At 40.1% G+C, this 18,291-nt stretch overlaps 2 protein-coding genes across 2 annotated transcripts; one reads left to right on the top strand and one right to left on the bottom strand.

Annotated features, from left to right (window-relative positions):
* Positions 1 to 130: 130 nt before the first annotated feature.
* Positions 131 to 1,743, bottom strand: LOC144632467 (uncharacterized). Its single transcript, XM_078491133.1, has 2 exons — positions 925 to 1,743; positions 131 to 513 (listed from the first exon to the last, which is right to left on the bottom strand). The coding sequence occupies exons 1-2, from the start codon at positions 1,675 to 1,677 to the stop codon at positions 307 to 309; spliced, it is 960 nt and encodes a 319-aa protein (XP_078347259.1). The 5' UTR covers positions 1,678 to 1,743; the 3' UTR covers positions 131 to 306.
* Positions 1,744 to 1,773: 30 nt separating this feature from the next.
* On the top strand, positions 1,774 to 14,410 carry LOC144632404 (uncharacterized). Its single transcript, XM_078491051.1, has 10 exons — positions 1,774 to 2,096; positions 3,629 to 3,681; positions 3,834 to 3,888; positions 5,377 to 6,731; positions 8,073 to 8,266; positions 9,349 to 9,426; positions 9,674 to 9,721; positions 10,691 to 10,772; positions 11,694 to 11,776; positions 12,983 to 14,410. The coding sequence occupies exons 1-10, from the start codon at positions 1,858 to 1,860 to the stop codon at positions 13,028 to 13,030; spliced, it is 2,235 nt and encodes a 744-aa protein (XP_078347177.1). The 5' UTR covers positions 1,774 to 1,857; the 3' UTR covers positions 13,031 to 14,410.
* Positions 14,411 to 18,291: the final 3,881 nt, after the last annotated feature.

Raw genomic sequence — 18,291 nt, 5'->3', positions numbered from 1 at the left:
CAAGGATTTTCACCAAACCAAAACCTATTCATTTTACCAACCACAAGATTTAACTTTGTAAATAGAATTTGAAATGAAGCTACTGTCCCCAATTAGTTTTTTTTTTAAAAAAAAAACTAAATACCTCACCGACACTATAATAAACTATTTTATTCATTCATTCACTTGACAATATAGTTGAAACCCTAAAATTTGATCTTCTTCTTTCCCTCCAACCAAAAATTAGACAGTAGCCTCATCAAAGGCTTGGCAGAAATCCTCCAGCACTTGCAGCATTGCGTGCAACAATGTAGGCATTCTATATTCTCACATTCTATATTCATACGAATGTTTCCAAGCAGTGGCATTTCCCTCACACAAAGCATTTACAGCTCTTCTGTAAGCTTCATCTGGTGTAAATCCCACCAGCTTTCTTCCACGAAGTTTGACGTCCTTTCTTGCTGCCAACTCTCCCACCCTAGTTTCTATCTCTTCTGGACTTGTGTATTGAAAATGTCCCTCACTTGAAAATTCCTGCAATTTAAATATACATCATTTTGTTGCACTGATAGAGTTACTTTCACTGGCTTTTCCAGTTTCCATATCTTGAACAGTGGGGGAGGGGAGGGGAAGGAGGGTGTAGGGTGGGGTTCTCCCTTTCTTGGCCTAAACAGGGACATCCTTTAGACAGGGTATGGAGCATCTGTGGATTGTGAGTTCCTTTAACAGGGTATTTGAGATGATAAGTAGGTTTCTTAATTAATGAAGGCGCACAAATTAAATGAATAGCTATTGTTGGTTTTTTTTTAAATGTTTCATTTAGTATCTCTTCTAGGGTCTGCAGCAGGATAAAAAAATTTGAATTCAAACAGGGAAGTGGATCCCAAATGAGGATGTCTTGATTTCTTAAGTTTTTTGTACCCCACTCTTATGGGTAAGACCTACCTTTGAAGCTTCAACATTACAAGCAATTTCGACTCTTCCTTCATGTTTGAATGCCATTGATTGCACACCAGCTAGGCCACCAGGTGTTGATGCACGAATCGCCTTGGCAATTTCCCTTCCAAGATCCAAATCTTGACTGTCAATAGTGATGTTACAGTTAGTTACATATGGAATAGCACCAACCCCTGTACAGCCAAACCTCTGGGAGGGAGGGGTGCCAAGATCCCACCCTACCCTACTGAAATCCATACCATGTTGACCATGGTACCAGTTGACTGCTTTGCGTCGTTCAACCAATCCTCTCACTAGGGGCTGATCAGCGTGACCAAACAAGAACACAGAGGTGCCTTTTATGCTGTTAACAAGGCGTTTTCCAAAGTTTAAGGCTATGTCACCACATTCTGCGAGAGACACACTGGTACTTATGGTATGGATAGGGACGAGGTCCACAGATCCCAGTCTGGGATGCCCCCCGGTATGTTTCCCCAAGTCTATTTCATGGTAAGCAACTTGACAGGCCCGGAAGACACTCTCCTCTATGTTTTCCACTGGGGCAGCAATGGTGATCACTGATCTGTTGTAATCATAATCTGAGAAAATATTTAGAACCGTTGAGGAACATTTTAGGTTTTTTGACTTTGAAGGGAAATTGAGTGCTGCATTAGCCACAGATTCCACTATGGCTTTGTTTCGTGCTTCGGAAATGTTCAATAAACAAGCCACAAGACGTAAAGATGGAACTCTGCTGCTCATCTCTTCCGGACACTGAAGAATAGTGATTCTAAGCGCTGCAGCTATTGGCTGTTTTATTTTCGCGGGTAAAATAAACCAATCACGAGGCTTGATATAAAAGTGGATGTGATTTTGGTCAGCGGTAGACGATATAAAAATAATGGCGGTCGAAGCTGTGGAAAAACTTGTTCATTTGTGAAGATGTCTTTCGTTCGAATCCGTCTTAATTTTCAGGGTCCTTTGCCCTTTTCAGAGGTCAAAAACTGTTGGTTTCTTGTGGATAATTCAACATGTAACACGATTGCTGATTTAGAGTATTTGATTAAGAAGAGATTCAAAGCGGTTTCCAAGAATTGCAGCTCAGTCGATTTGTTTCTGGATGACTACCTACTGCCTTCACAAGAGAAGATAGAGATTATTCAAAATAATGATAACATAAGGTGTGTATTTTCCTTTCCTTGCTATATTATAAAATGCAGTATTTATGGTGGTATTAGCATTTAGAAGAAAACATACTTAACAATTATTCCTTGAGCATGCATGCATTGGATATGGCTATTGCATTTAATATCCGCACCCCCCCCCCCCCCCCTGTTGAGGACAGGTCTTTCATTCTTACCCCTAAAGAAATCTGTTTAAACGTCTACACCTCTAAAGAAATCCACTGAAAATGCCTTAACCCCCAATAAAATTCTATGAAAATGTGCTAAACCCTCAAGAATTCCATTAGAAATGCATTCTTAGCCCTAAGAATTCCACAACTTTTCACCCATTCCCCCTGAAAAATTCCTTTATATTTTTATCTTGCCCCTGAGGAAATCCACAGATTTTTGCCCTTGCCCCTGAAGAATTCCACCGTTCCTCAACAGGCCGGAAACAAAAATTTTATGCAATAGCCCATGATATGGTAGATAGACAACGATGCGCATCCAATCAGAGCGTGTGCTTTACTTACATGTAAGTTGTGCTATAAAAAATGCTTGGCCTATTCAGGTCCTGGCAGAAATTGACTGATTTATTTGATTTGTTCCTTTATAGTAACACACAGACAGGCTGTTGATCAGATTGTCTTAAGGTGGCTTAATACAGTTCTGAGAAGGCAAATCAGTCCAACCTTTAACTCTCTTGTACAATCTCCAGAAAAGTTTTGTCTTTCTCTCATTACTGTTTGTTACATCCTAAAACCATCTAATGTGATATTTGGAAAATAGAAATGCTAATAAACAGCTTAAATGAACGGCCGAGTGCTTAAGAGGGGACTGGCACTTGTAGTTTAAACGGCATTTTTCTCAAAATCTACCCATACGACCCTACCTCAAAATTTCAGAAATAAGAAATTGGCTTTGATTTATCATTCATGCAAGATAATATAAAAATCTGTAGGACAGATTTTTCGCAAAATAGGAAAATGTGATATTTTGCCGATTTTTAAATCTGTCTTACAGATTTTTTTCAAAATTTTGGCCGTGGACGTGGTTCACCCCTTAAATTTTAATAATTGTGAAAGTTTCATAATAGGTTGTACGGTAGGTTTTCGAGAAAATCTGGATCAAAGTGTGGCTTTTACGACCTCCGAAGCGAATCAAATTGTGCGTGCGAGCATATGACGCCATGCGTCGCAAGCGATTATAAAAGACAGAATTAGACAGCTGATTAGAACTTCTCTGTCGGTTGTTTATCCACCTTTTTTGTCGTATTGTTTTCCATCCCAGGTTTCAAGAGTGACCTATCTGAAAGTATTTTGAAGTTTTCTTTTGTATACAAATTTGGCAAAGCGCGGTAAAACAGATGGGACACTTTTTCATTTCTGTTTAGAGTTGCTAGCGTGACGTCAAGCAGGAAATCGTAGTGCGCGCCTTTGAGCCACGTAAAAACTGTATTCAGCCACCTTAAGTAAGTGAACAAAGTTCTATTTGATAGATTTGTACAAATGACAGACATTATTATTCGTGTTATTATTATATTTTTCTAGAGTGGAGATGAAACAAGCAACAATCAAGCAGGATGAGGAAAGTGATGACCAAGGTAACAGAAATGAACTGGTGACGTTTGCAATCTTGGCAACAAATAATCAAGTAGCCAGTGAAACTCTGGTAGTCACCGGCTTGTTTTGAAATCCCTGAATATTTACAAGCAATGTGATATCTAAATGGAAATTGTTTTCCTTTTATATCTAGCTACAAAGAAAAAAGCTAAAAGCAAGAAAGAAGACAGACACTTGCCAGATCAAAGGTATGTTCATATCTGTTGTTCCTGTTTAGATTTCACATCGAGTCTCTGCTTCCACTGTTTTGTATTACACATTGATCAATTATTGTAGAGAATAAAAAAAGAAATAAAATTTAGGGCTTGCCATTTAAGACAATTCCTTTTGGGTTGCAGAGACAATGTTTCTCATATTATGCTTTGTAAGGGATGGCTAGCAGGGACAATTCTTCTTCATTTAAACTGGCCCTTGCATGTACATAAATCACGGCCATAAGTAAATGGTCAAGAAATCTCTGTTTTCTAAGGGATGGACCATTATTTTTTTTGAGGGTTGGGGATTGGGCAATTTTTCTGGGCAAGATTTCTCCTTCAGGTTGTGTAAGATTTTTTTAAAAAGATTTCTGTATTTTCATACCATGGCTTCCCTTGCTCGATTTCAGCCGTTTTTTCTGTACAGGAATTTTCTTGGAAATTGCCCAACCCTCCCCCCTCCCCCTTCTCAAAAAATAATCGTCTGTCCCTTATTTCTTAATTGCATTTGGGGACACAGTGGCTTAATGGTTAGCGTGCTGGACCAGGGCTGTCATTAAGTTTTTATGTACGCCGTAACATTGAAGTTATCACCCGTAGCATTTGGTTCTGAATGCAAGTGTAAAGTAACACAAATCAACATTTTCACCCATAACACTGAGTGAGCTCAGCCGTAACAGGTGTTACGGGTTACGGCCCTTAATGACAGCCCTGCTGGACTCCAGATCAAGCAAGCATTGTATGCTTGGGTAAGACACTTTACTCTCTTAGTGTCTCTCTCCACTCAGGTGTATAAATAAATGGGTACCGGCGAATTTAATGCTGGGGGTAACTTTGTGATGGGCTAGCATCCCATCTGGGAGGAGTGAAAATACTCCTAGTCGCTTCATGCTACTGAAACCTGGTTAAGCTCCAGTCATATGGGCCAGACTTTACTTTTTACTTGCATTTGGCCCCCTCAGAGTTAATGTCTTTCCTTATGTTGGTATTATTGTTAGAGAGTCTAGAAAGGAAAGTGCCAACTAGAACAGAACCTGTCTGCACAGTCTCACTAATCATGTATATTGCATGGAGTAAGGCACTACTCCTTGAGCATTCAAACTTAAGACACATTGGATACTGTTATGTTCAACGCTGTAAAGTTCAATGTAAAACTTAACATTTCAGCAGTGCTGCCTTTATCAGTAGTAAAAAGTGGAAATAGTGTTTCTCACATATGGTGTGTTCACTTCAATTAATGCTGCGCAGGACACTTACATATTTTTTATTCAAAATTTGGATCAAGTCTCAACTGAACTTCCAAATTATACAAATCCAAATTCCCCCCTTGCTTTGCCAAACATTTTTTCTATTGTCAAAAATCCTTGGAGGAACACTACCATAAGATGGTTAAGATCCCTTTTCATTCAATGTTTTAAGAGCTCCAAGAGGATATGGTTTTCATTTCCCATGAGTTTATGTTTTTATTTGTCTGTCTTTCAGTAACAAATCAAAACGGAAGCAGGATGATGATAATGAAGAGGTTTTCAGTGAAACAAAGAAGAAAAGGAAAAAGCTACCAGAGAAAGAAACTCAAGATGGCAATACTACCAAAAAGAATAGCAAAAAGGTCAAAAAGGAAAAAGGCTCTTCTCAAGGCAGTAAAAACCCAGTGAAGGAACCAAAGATGGAAAAAGCAGTTCGCAAGAAACACAAATCAAGTGTACGTGCAGTAGCAGCAAGTGATGACAGTTCACTATTGGTACAAGAGAAGAGAAAATCCACAAAAACATTGGCATTACCATCAACAAGTACTGTTAATGCTCAGCTGAGCAAATCAAGCAAACCTTCAAAAGGAAAATCCAAAACAGAACACAAGCCCATTAACCCATCTCAGAGATTATCATCTAAAACAGATAGTGGTAAAAGAAAAAGTACATCAGAGCCTTTGAAAACAAATTCAAAAACGAGTAAGACCAGTGCCAATGGTAAAGATCTTGTTACAGGCAAAAAAGCTGTAGATAGTGACAGTTCTTCCTCTGAGAGTTCTAGCTCTACGGAGTCATCGTCAATGTCAACAGATGAATCAGGACCATCAAATTCGCACTCCAAGGTAAATGGTACATTATCTCCTGTGACCAGTCCAGCGTTGATTAATTACACCAGTAAATCTCCATTGCATAACAGTGAAAGGTTAGGGAAGGAGGTTCAGTATAAAACTTCAATAGGATCAAAATCTGTTAAATTACCAAATGGAAAAGAGAGCAAAGATGAAACTGTGGGAACCTCGAAATTGTCTTTGTTCTCACATAGTAGTAGCAAAGAGAATGGTGCAGTCAGGGCATCGTCACCATCATCATCATCTAATTTTCCAGTGATTCTAAGGATAGGACTGGGGGAACTTACGAAATCCCTTTGGTTTCCCGTGGTAAATAGCAAAGGAAATGGTGCAGTCAGGGCATCATCATCATCATCTAAGTCATCTAGTGATACTGACTCGTTTTCAAATTTATCCAGTGGTAATGGCAAGTCCAAGAATGCAATAACAAAGGATGCCAGGTTGTCTTCATCCTCGTCATCATTATCACCCTTGCTGTCAAGTTCCTCTGGTAAAAATAAGAAAGACGAAGGAAAACTTGAGAACAGAAAGAAAACTTCATCATTGTTATTGCAACCAATGCTGTTGTCATCACCATCATCATTGTCATCACCTGTGGCACTTAGGAGGATACAAACAGAGAATACAAGTGAGACATCTGTCAATCAATCAACCATGAGTAGTTTCACTGAAAAGACCACTCCCTTAAAACAAAAGCAAGCTCAACAAAGTACTAGTAGAAGACAAAATAAGAGACCAGGTAAAACAATTTATTGACTCATTGCTATGATAAAATGTGAACAATATAATTCTCCCAGTGTACATATATCCTGAAGCAACCAAGAGACTTACTGACAAAATAAATTAGGCAGGTATTTTTTGTGAAGAAAAGAGTAAAAAACGTACCCAAAATCAAGATAATTTGTGGAAATTTCCAAGAAAAATGGTCAAATTTAGGTCATGGAAAACTTTAAAAAGTCATGGAAAGTCATGGAATTTTAAAAGCTCAAAAGAGTATGACCCTACTCTCTGTTATCTTAAAATAACACAGCAGTTATTTAGGAGCAGAATGTAGGAGAGACAGTGACCTTATGGTTACTGCACTGGACTCTGGATGAAGTGATCTAGTTTGAATGCTTATAAGGGTTCTAGTGCTGCGTTCTTGTGATAAGACACTTTACTTAACCATTGCCCTCCCCCACCCACCAGCAGTATAAATGTGCACTGGCAAATTGTTTGGGAAAGCTGACAAACTGCTTTGGGTTGGGTTGGCGGGTAACCTGCTATGGCAAAACCCTTAAAATTTAAGAACCTGTTAGGCTAGAATTTTCATTTTAAATCCCCTTTTCATAAGAACCTATTTAGTCTAAAATTTTCAGTAGGTTCTTATTTTACAAAAATGAAGGCACCGATGAAAATACAGAAAAAATGTTTTAGTCTAGACATGTATGCTAATATACTTTGGAAAGATAAATTTACTGTATCGTTATCATCTAAACTGTATTCTAGAAAACTACTTAATACAGCAATATATTCCATACCACATATGCCCTGTAGTAGTTTTCTGTGCTGATCGCTAGTGTCCCTATCAAAATAAGAAGCTATTTTAGAACCTACTGTAAGTAGCCTAAAATCCCTTTGAATACCATTTCTATAAGAACCTATTTAGGCTAATTTGGAAAAATCTAGGTTCTTATATGCGGGTTTTTACTGTAGCAACACATCCAGGGACTAATTATCATGAACTTTTAGTGGGTCGTAATTATAACTATTATGTGAACTGGAGGTGCCTTACTTTGTATTATCTAGAGCTTCTGTAAAACTCTCTCTAAAATGGAAACCTCCAGGAGTGGCTGCAACTGTCCATCCTTGAGAGGGGGCTGTCTTATAGGGAGTTTAGTTACAGTAAAATGACTGAAAAACCGTAAGGATGGGAACAACACCAGGTGTCCGTCTTATGGAGATATCCGTCTTATAGCGGTGTCCATTAAGAGAGAGTTGACTGTAAGTTGCTGCCAATACCGTGTTTTCACTTTATCATGCGAATCCACATCATAGTTTCTGTATTTTTTGCTGACTTTCACCTTGTTTACACTTACAGACTCTAGTCTTTCCACCAGCCACATCAGATTTGATTCAGAGGAGTCTGAGGAAGAGACCGATGAAGATCAAAGTAAAGTTTGTTCTGTGAAGGATAACACAGATGACTTGAATAGTACACAATCATCATCAAGTACAGTGGCAAGTAAGCAAAACCATCAGACAAGATCGAAGAACCCTGTTAGCGAACTTAAGGTAATAGAGAATGTTTGTGATTATTTTATGTATAATACACCGTACTGAAAAAGGTGGCGACTGGTACATTGACCTATAATTCCTAGTGGGCGAAAATGCTAAAAATGCCCATAAACACGCACAGAAATCTCTGAAAACTTCAAACCGTTCATGAACAATGACGTTACTACAAGGACGAATTACACAGAATCGTGGCTGTCTTTGTACCCTATTGGCTGTTAGGTTCACGAGGTATGGTGGTAAAACATACAGCCGCCATCTTTTTTCATACGGTGGATTGTTTCTTTTTCTCCTTTAATACACAGCAACAAGTGGTGTTTTTCCAGAGAAATGGAAGGACTCAAATCTTACTCCTGTTTTCAAGTCAGGTCAAAAAGATGTAGTTGCCAATTATTGAGGTATCTCACTCTTGTCCATCATGTCAAAAGGACTTGAAAGATGTGTCCATACCCACATTTACAGTCATTTCAAAGACCTTCAGTTCTACACCCCGATCAACATGCTTTCAGAAAACAAAAATTTTGTGTCACCCAACTTGTTCTATATGTACATTCATTGGCGAAAACACTTGACTTAGGTGGCCAAACAGATGTCATATACCTGGACATGGCAAAAGCTTTTGACCGGCTCCCACATGAGAAACTTATGTATAAACTCGAAATGCTTGGCTTACGAAATCCCTTATTAGCCTGGATCAAAGATTATCTCACAAATAGACGCCATAGAGTCCTCATCGAAGGCACTGCATCAGACTGGAAACCAGTCACTTCTGGTGTCCAGGGCTTCTCACAGCTTGATAATAGCCCCTGATCACTTTCCCATGAATGCCATGAGAAAAACTCCTGATAACCCTTGGTAACCATTGTTGTGGTTGACATCCTGTGTTCAAGAGTTGACAAAGCACACAGTCTTTGTCATAGAAGTTGTTATCATATTTTAAGTAACATGACATACCTGACATAGTGGCATGTGTGCATGTCTCTCTCTACGCACTGGAACTCTAAAAACTGAGCTCACCAAGCAGCATGTTACTTGTACATGTAAGTGTAAAAACTAGTGAATTTTTCGTTTTTTGTTTGCAGGAACCAGCCAAACGTGATTACAGCGCTTGTACTCCACTTCATGGACCTCCCAGAAGTAACGATAAGATAGCCTACAAGGTCAGTGTTTTGCATCCATGGGCAAATTTAAAGTAGTTGGAACACTTGACTTGCCCAAGGACGATAAAATCCAACGTTGAACCCCTCATGGATAACGATTGTCTGTGCAATATGTTGAGATGGGGAGGGGGAAGAACATAGTTTTATGCGTCGCCTAAAACATGGAAACATGTAAAGCTGTTGCTATTCGCTTTAGTTCTCGCTTGATTCTACTTTTATTTTTTTGCTCGCAATTCTTTATCGACAGGTACTTGAGCTGTCGGCTTCCTACACACCTGAAGTCTCAAATTACAAGGTATGTTACATTATATAGAGCGGTTTTCAATTGAGTGTCGTAAAACCAAAAGCAAAGTAATTACTCTGGCCAATCACAAGGGACAAAGGCAATCCAGTGAACCAATCAAAACTCGAAGCAAATACATGTAGCAGGCACGAAGCGCGGGAAAACGTGTGTGAGTTTTTTGGCTTTAGTTCTGATTGGCTAAGAAAGTGGCGCGAGATTTTTAAACCAATAACTTTAATAACTAAGCGTACCGTCGCTTGCATCTAAGCGTGAACACTTGCCGCCGAAACATAAAAACACTTGAGTGGAGACGAAATTTTACACCGGAAGTGATTCAAGTGAACCTGCAAATGTATATTGACACAGATCAGGATAAATTTTTATGGAAGAAGTCTTCATATACAAGCTTTCCGCCATTCTGAAACCAGAATCTGTTTAACTTTTAGGGCGAAAGTTGCCGTTACGGTCTGCCAAACTTCAACGTTTAATACCCAATTCAGCCAATTAGATCATGTTTCGGCGGCGAGTGTTCACGCTTAGATGCAAGCGACGGTAGTAATGCAAAACCAGAGCAAATGCTTATTACTTTCGACACTCAAGTGAAAACCGCTTTATCGCGTTATTGCATTTATTGCGGTTTTTGATCGACTGTTAAAAGTTTTTATCTGTTTGCTTTGGCTTTCCGTTGCTGAGCTCTCAAACTGGTTACACGCTGTACTTTAACCAGTCAGGGGCAGAGCTAAAACTACAGCAATCGGCGTATGTACGTTTTCCCGCGCTTGACGCGGTTGTACGTTTTTCCTTTGAGTTCTCATTGGTTAATTGTGTTGTCTTCACTCGTTGTGATTGGTCAAAGTGATTTTGGTCTCGATTTCATAAGATTCAAAAGAAACCCACCTTATTTCCCTTAATTTTTTTAAATTCACTATTGCAGTAAATGTCCCGCCCCCCTCCTAATTCGTATTTTCTTTTGCTTTACAGGAGGGAACTGTTCTTAATTTTGACCCAAGCAGTGGAGCTATAAAGATAGAACTCACAAAGGAGTCTATGAAAAAGTCGCAAGGTACATTCGGTTTTGTTTTTGAATAGTACGGGTTTTGATTGGCTGTCAAAACAAAGTCTTGTTGTAGTAAATAATAAGATGGTAAATTTTGCTCGGTATAATAAGTAGAGTTCTGGGCCCGTCCCGGCCCTCCTCCAGTCCGGTGGCGGTCCCGGGTCGCTGTCCCTCTCGTTCGTCTTTCTTTTAAGTCTGTGTTTTACTGTGTTTGTCTTTGCTGTGCTTTATGATAGCTCATGAAGAAGGCGGCTGCTTTCTACTTCGGCTCACAGCCAATGTCATTCTCGGAGATCCAGGGGCAGTTAGTGGGGCAGTGACTTGTGGCGACAGCTTTCAAAAACTGCAGAGTAAGAGGCGTTGAGGACTTTCGTCACGTCGATTTTGTCCCGTTTTTACTTTTCCCATCACGACTAACTGCCCTGCCAAAGACACCTTACTATAAAGTAAATTAAGTAACGTCGTCAACTAAATAGTCTCACTGATAAATCAAACAGCGCAACTCGAAGCAAAAACATACAACCTGATGCGCCAAGCACGGGAAATCGCGGGCAGTCGCGCGTAGACAGTCGCGATTGGTTTTGTTCTGCTCCTGATTGGTTGACTAAACGGCCTGTTTGTTCTGATTGGTTAAAGCCCTTTGCACGTGTTTTTGGACTAGTCTTTCAGGCGCCATCCACACCAATGCGTTTCCGTTGATGCGTTTTCGTCGTCAACAACCCTAATACGAAAGGTCCTCTGTATTCAAAAGACGCCTCCTCTCTGGAAAGCACTTTCAAACGAATGCGATTTCAATAAAAAAAGACGAGCATTTTCGATCGTATCGTGATCGATAGGTGAAAGCGCACCACCCAAAACGCATTATTAGCTTTAGAGCTCAGCATAAATAAAAAGTTTTCGTTATTTTTTTTCTTTTACCTAATGTAGGCGATGGAAATGTGACAGGGAAGTTTGAGTTGGTTTATGACGAAAGTGAAGAAAACGCGGAAAATGAAGAAGAAGACTCTGAGGTGCGGATTATTGTGGTTTAAGTTGTACAAATAAATAAAATAATTGGGAATTTGAGGTAGCATTTCCACGGAGAGGCGCTTCATCCACTGTTCCTGATCGAATTGGAATTTAAAAGTGTTGGTTTTTGTGGAGGGAGGAAAACCGGAGAACGTGGAGATAACCCTCGGAGCAAGGACAAGAACCAACAACAAACTCAACCCACATATGACGCCGGGTGTTTTCCCGGCGTTGTTGCAGTCCTCACAAGCTTGAATTTATTTCTCTCAGATCATAATGCCATATTTACTTATTTTGTTTTGAGCATAAAACCCCAACCCTTTTACACACAAAAAATATATTTTTTTTTTTTTTTTTGGACCCCCCCCGGCGAAAAAAAAAAATTATTTTTTTTTTTTTTTTCCCCCCCGGGACCCGAAAAAAAAAAAAAAACACCCCTTTATTTTATTAAAAAAAAACACCCCCCAAAAAAAAAAATTTTTTTTTTTTCCCCCCCCCCCCCCCCTTTTGGGCCCCCCCGCTTTTTCTCCCCCCCCCAGCCCCCCCAAAAAACCCCAAGCGCCACCCAAACGACACATTTTTCGCGCCCCGAGGGGCCGCTTACGAGAGCTTCGACTGTACAATGAACCTATATATATAGTCTCTAATAAACACCATTTTGCCCATTTTGGGCGGGAATGTGGGCACAAACATCACTGAAAGGACGCGAAAATTGCACGTTCAAAAGGGGATAGGGAATTTTTCCACAAACCGGAGGTTAAAAAGGCCATTTCGCTATGACTAGAGCAAATACACGCAGCAAAACACGGGAGCTCGTTGGATAAAATTTCAATGTTTGAAACAACCGAGTGAATTTACAATATATGCGGTTGTTGAGACCGAAAGATCTGATCAGTCGATAAAAAGCGGCCGGAACCAGAAGATTTTTTTGTTCTATTCTAGTCTCCTATCTCACATCCCCGGAGACCCAGGGCAGTTAGTGGGGGGGGGGGGGGGGGTGGTAGTGGAGAAAATCGACGAAGAAAAGTCAATTCGTTCTTGACTTTTCTTCGCCGAGTTTTTTTTTTCGCCCGTGTAGAATTTCCCCCGCGCCCACTAACTGCCCCTGGGCCCTCTCCGAGGATGGATATCTCAAAACCGCACGGTCATTGGGAGAGAAGCTGAGAGCTTATTGAGACAGTTATGATTTTAATCTTATTTCTTTGCAGGTTGTTGTGCTGTGGAGCTCGATGATTGAGCCAGTTTTAATCAAGTAAGATGACAGCAAAATACAAAGGAACATGTAGCACTTTGTTCAACCGACATTGGCGTCTAACAGAATTGAACGATTGATATCACATTTCTTCATCGAGCAAGAGAAATAACTAGTGCAGGGAAGTGTAATAGATGAATAATATGTTGTTACACTTGATGGAAGAACTGAAAGAGAAAATCTTGAGCAGTTGTCTTTTCTTTCCTAAACGACTGACATTTCAGTCTTGAGCCATTTTTGGGTCAGCCGAAGGAAATAGTGTTTGCTAAATAGGTTTACACAAGGTCTTAAAGAATTTGTTAACAGCGCTTTGACTAATGGAAGATTTAATTTATTCCTTTACTTTTTCTAGCTAGGACTGAGGTTTTAAGCTTCAACTTTGTGCTAACTGTAAGCCATCTTTCATCGTGTCCATCTTTAGTCATCCTTACTACCTGCTAGGTTCCAGTCTTTTGTCGAGTACTGTTCTCAGTCCAATCTAGCCAATGTTGTTGTCTAAGTGCGCGTGTAAGCTTTTAGAAATCACGCTTAACATCAGCTCGTGCAGTCCAGCCGGAGCGATATGTATGCCTTTTTGCAAATCCAATTCAATTACTTATAAGGTTAGAGGAAAACTTCTTGCTAATTGGCGGGAGGGTCTCGCAAAACGAAAAAAAATCGTTAGAAAGTAGGGAGACGTACTTGGTTTACGGTTAATATTTTGCAGTTTCTTTTTTTTCAAGTAGTAGTAAATGAGATGCAGATTATCTGCTCATTCTGGCGAACAAGAACCGGTCTCGGCGAATCTTCCTCAACACTCTCGAGGAATAGCGTTGTTTAGTAAAATTGCACACGCAGTCAAAAGCCTGCCGAAAAACGACCTCGTTCCAAGGTTCTCTGTCTGTCCGGGCATGCGGTTGACCGAACGTTGTACGTCATCGTGTTTTATAAGCATACGTCATGTTACCAAGCAACCATCCTAAAAAAAGTGGAGGGCTCAGTTCTCTCCATCCTCGGAGACCCAGGGGCAGTTATTGTGGGGGCGACGGGCAGCTTATCGGGACGCTCTTGTTGTGAACTTTCGCTCGAAAATACCGTCCTCCCCATAGCTGCCCGTCGCCCCCACTTACTGCACCTGGGTCTCCGAGAATGAGTTCTCTCTCGAAGCGTGATTTCGGCCGAAAAAAAGGTACTTGTTCTCCAATTTAACTTTAAATTTGTTAGTTTTCTTCCTGCTATACTCAATGATAATGATCTTCCGTCCTCCTATTACCCTGAGAAAAAGACGCTGAAGTGGTCTTTTCATAGCATAGACAAGGCTCTTCAAAACGGTCTAATAACCCTTTAGATGTAGCTAAGTGAAAGTGTTGTAGGCTTAAAAAACAGCTTGTTTCAACATTTCCTTGTAATTTTACACTTCAAATAAACTTTGTTGTTGTTATTGTTAGTTGTTGTTGTTGATCTTGTTTCGCAATCCGTAATAAATATGTTCGCTAAACGGTGTCGTCGTCATTAACAACAACAAACGCAGATAGAGCGGTTTTCATTTGAGTGTCGTAAAACCAAAACCAAAGTAATCTCTCTGGCCAATCAAAAAAGACAAAGGCAATCCAGTGAACCAATCAAAACTCGAAGCAAATACAAGTAGCCGGCGCGAAGCGTGGGAAAACGCGTGTGAGCGAGTCACGATTGGTTTTGGGCTTTACTTCTGACTGGATGAGGAAGTGGCGCGAGACGATTGAACTAGCCACTAAGCATAGTAATGCAAAACAAAAGCAAATGTGAATAACTTTCGATACTTGGGTGAAAACCACTCTAACAGAATGAACCAATCAGAACTCGAAGCAAAAACATGCAACCGGCGCCAAGCGCGGGAAAAGTGCAGCCGGCGCCAAGCGCAGGAAAATGCCGATTGGTTTGATTCTGATTGGTTGGGGAAAAATATTGTGTTTGATTAGGGTTGTACAGTTCTCGTTATTACGTTGCACTGTTAAATGAACCCAATATCAAGTTTAGCTAAAGTAAACCAAAATCATTCTAGTTTCTTCGTAGCCGTTACCGCTCGTACGAAAGAGCAGAGGAGATTTACCACTCGTGGTAGCTGTAGAAAGGACATGCACCTTAGCTTCAGAAGTAAGCGGTCTTGCCCTGTTTTAATAAGGTTCTATCTTGGCAGAAGAATGCGTGGTAGGGCGTTCTTGGGTCTTCTGATTCAGACGCAATCCGAACCGCGAGGGGACTGGACAGAGGCGCGCGTTTCTTCTCGCCATTTTCACTTGGCTCGCTTGCCGTGCTTATCAATCACATCACTTTATGACCTGAACTAACAAAAGCTCAGGACAACCTTGTCCCTGGTTACGAGAATTTTCCTCTTAACTTTGAAGAGGGATTGGATACGAGAGTAAATAGAGGTGCGCGGGGAGTCATGGGAAGGGACTGATTTCCTCCCCATAACCCCCCCCCCCCCTGCAAGTGCTGTAACCCGGAATCCAATGAGTCAATCATTAGGCCACAGCGTGAAATACAAACAACAAAAAGCCGAAGACAAAACTTACAGATACGTAAGCCGCCCTGAACGTGTTAAACAGCAACAGCAATTTCCACACAGAATCCTCAAGCAAATAAAGAAAGCGATTTTGAATAAAAAAAAAAGCCGTAACATTGTTTTTAGAATTCGACATTCGAACTGAGCGGATAAACTAAACTTTCTGAGGATAAACCAAAACAAACTGAAATATGCAAAAGAAACAGCTGAAGTCTACCAACAAGAAACGAATGCCGGAAAGTTGTTGTTTTGGGCAGCTGAAGACCGCGTGTGCAGGAAGTGTATAAACGTATATTGATTCTAAGTAGGGTTATTACAGTGTGAACAGCTAGCCTCATGCGGTGAACCAAAGCGCTGAATCACGATTCTACCTCCTAAGCAACCCCGCGGATATGCAATGTCCCCAAACCCTTAATTAAACACATGAACTATGTCTGAAGAGATGTGGAATCAGACAGGCTGGACAACGACTTCCTGCAGACTTTATGATCTCTCTTCATCTCTGGCTTCAAACCACTTGCTCGAAGTAAGTTTTCTGGAGAGCGGAGTCCGGCGCCGATGGAATCAGGCCGTGAAATGTACCAGAGGGTATTTGCAGATCAACGGAAATGGACTGGGGAGAAATCAGCCTAGAACAAGACGTCACAGGCTTGCGAAGAGGTACCAAGTTATGTAAATTTAATTTCATCATAAAAACTCGAATATAATTCAACTGAAATGCCTCAGAGTCGAAAGCAAATGTTTTTTTGCACAGTCGCACGTCAAGTCAACCCATCTTTGAGAAACAGTAATCTATGACGTGATAAATAAGTTGCTATATTTTAACCGCGAAGTAAACTTTCGCTGGCAAACTGAGAAGCCAATCAAATTGCACTCATTGTTTTCCGCACGTTTGAAGTTGTCAAGGCACGTGATGTCTGACGTCATGAAACTACTGATGCAAATGTACAATTTGCTTTGGAAGAGAAACTTTGTGAAATTTGTTTCGAAGCAACATATATCCTTTATGCCCGCTTCATATTCATGAGATAAGTTTGTAGACTCCTCAAAGCCTTCTCTGTGGTTCGGCCTCGCTCGCTTCTCGCTTCTGGCTTCCGGGTCCTTTGAGCAGTCTATAAGTTTGAGCAGAAGCAAAAGAAAGTTCGATCACTCTTACGGTGAGCACAAACCCCGAGGGGTGCTCTCTCTATATGGTACTAAGGGGAAGTTCACCATTCCTTTAAGAGGTTAAAAATCAGGTTTTTCCCGCTTAGTGTGTTCAAGTTCAAATTTTTTACATTTCTACATGTGGTGGTACCTCTTGGTGTATGAATTCAAAGAAGCCTCAAATAAACAGAACCAGCTGTAAAGAATTGAAACATCCACTTAATATTCTCTTTTTGGCGGACATGGCTCTTGGCCAGCCAGTGTCACGTATCACCAGATGTACATTATGTACTCACCAATAAAAAACTGACTTCAACGACTTAAATCACGGCCATAAAAAACGGTTTCTGGCCGCCAGTTTCAAAGAGTTGCACAAACATATGCACGCGCGTGCGCATCAGCTGTACTGGCTTCTTGTATTTCTAACTCTTCAAGCGGCCATTTTATTTAGGCATGAATAATACTAAACAAGCAAAATAGCATGAGAAAAGGTGGCAAGTCGACAATGTCAGAAGATACTTTTATACTTACAACCATTTTTTTTTACTGGAAAACTATTTTGGCTGTAACTAAAATATTTCAAGTTGTTTTGCCCTCTCAAAGCGTAGGTAGTAGGCATGAATAGATTGTGCTAGTAAATTCAGGAAAAGTTGCTTCACAATATACCCAAAAGTTGCTCTAAAGTTGCTCAAATATCGAAAAGTTGCCACCAAAATATAGAAAAGTCGCTCGCTCTAGAGTCGTTTTGTTTTAGATAAAACTAAACGTGTTGTTTGTTGTTGTCATTTAAAAATTTCATTAAATATCTTACAGTCATTAAGAGAGGCAAAAAGCAATGTTACGAGAAATATAAATACTTCGTTGTAATCAATACGCCTTGAACTCAACTTAACTTCAATGATAGATAAAAACAAAAAAAAAAAAAAAAAAAAGTAAAAAAAAAAATAGAAAAAAGATAAAATCCTTCAAAATGAAACGACCTTTTATGGTTTGGATCGGTTTTATAGTTTCATGCCAGAAGGCAAAAGTTGCCCTAAGTTGCTGGTACTACAAAAAGTTTCTCAAAACGCTAAAAGTTGCTCAAAATGCCGAGCACAATCTATTTATGCCTAGTAGGTAGGCCTTTTTTGCGCGTGCTTGATTAAGGGGACAAAAATCAGGGCTTGCATTTTCAACGAAAGGGAATTTATTTAATAATGAACTTTATAAAACAACGCGTGTCAAAAATATTACAAAAAAAATTTTTTGAAAAGTGCCGTCAAAATGGAATAACAAACATATTATAGAAATGTGATAGGTCTGGTCTTAGTAATGGGCTCCTGGTCTGGTACCGAAATTAAGAAATATGATTATCGCACAAAAATTCTAGCTAATAAAATAAGAGACCAGGTTGCAGGACAGGAACCCTTCTACTATTAAAAAATCCAGCTTTTTGCCAAAATGAATCAGGATGTTATGTATGCATTCTCAGTCCGTGTTTTATACCCAGTCCGTAGTCCGTAGTCCGCAGTCCGCAGTCCTTTTTTCCACTGGCTGTAAAAGCAGGATGGTTTGGGTATGATAGCACCAGGTCCCGCTCAAATTCTCCGCCCATT

This window comes from Oculina patagonica, chromosome 12 (assembly GCF_052425735.1).
Source record: "Oculina patagonica isolate OP01 chromosome 12, crgOcupat, whole genome shotgun sequence".
Taxonomy (NCBI): Eukaryota; Metazoa; Cnidaria; class Anthozoa; order Scleractinia; family Oculinidae; genus Oculina; species Oculina patagonica.
This window is presented reverse-complemented; position numbering and strand designations above follow the sequence as displayed.

Excerpts from the sequence above, each read along its gene's own strand:
- LOC144632467 (XM_078491133.1), bottom strand. The coding sequence starts at position 1,677 with ATGAGCAGCAGAGTTCCATCTTTACGTCTTGTGGCTTGTTTATTGAAC. Across the intron at positions 514-924 it reads GTAATGTTGAAGCTTCAAAG|GAATTTTCAAGTGAGGGACA; the intron begins GTAGGTCTTACC and ends TTTAAATTGCAG.
- LOC144632404 (XM_078491051.1), top strand. The coding sequence starts at position 1,858 with ATGTCTTTCGTTCGAATCCGTCTTAATTTTCAGGGTCCTTTGCCCTTT. Across the intron at positions 6,732-8,072 it reads AAGACAAAATAAGAGACCAG|ACTCTAGTCTTTCCACCAGC; the intron begins GTAAAACAATTT and ends TTACACTTACAG. Across the intron at positions 11,777-12,982 it reads ATGAAGAAGAAGACTCTGAG|GTTGTTGTGCTGTGGAGCTC; the intron begins GTGCGGATTATT and ends ATTTCTTTGCAG.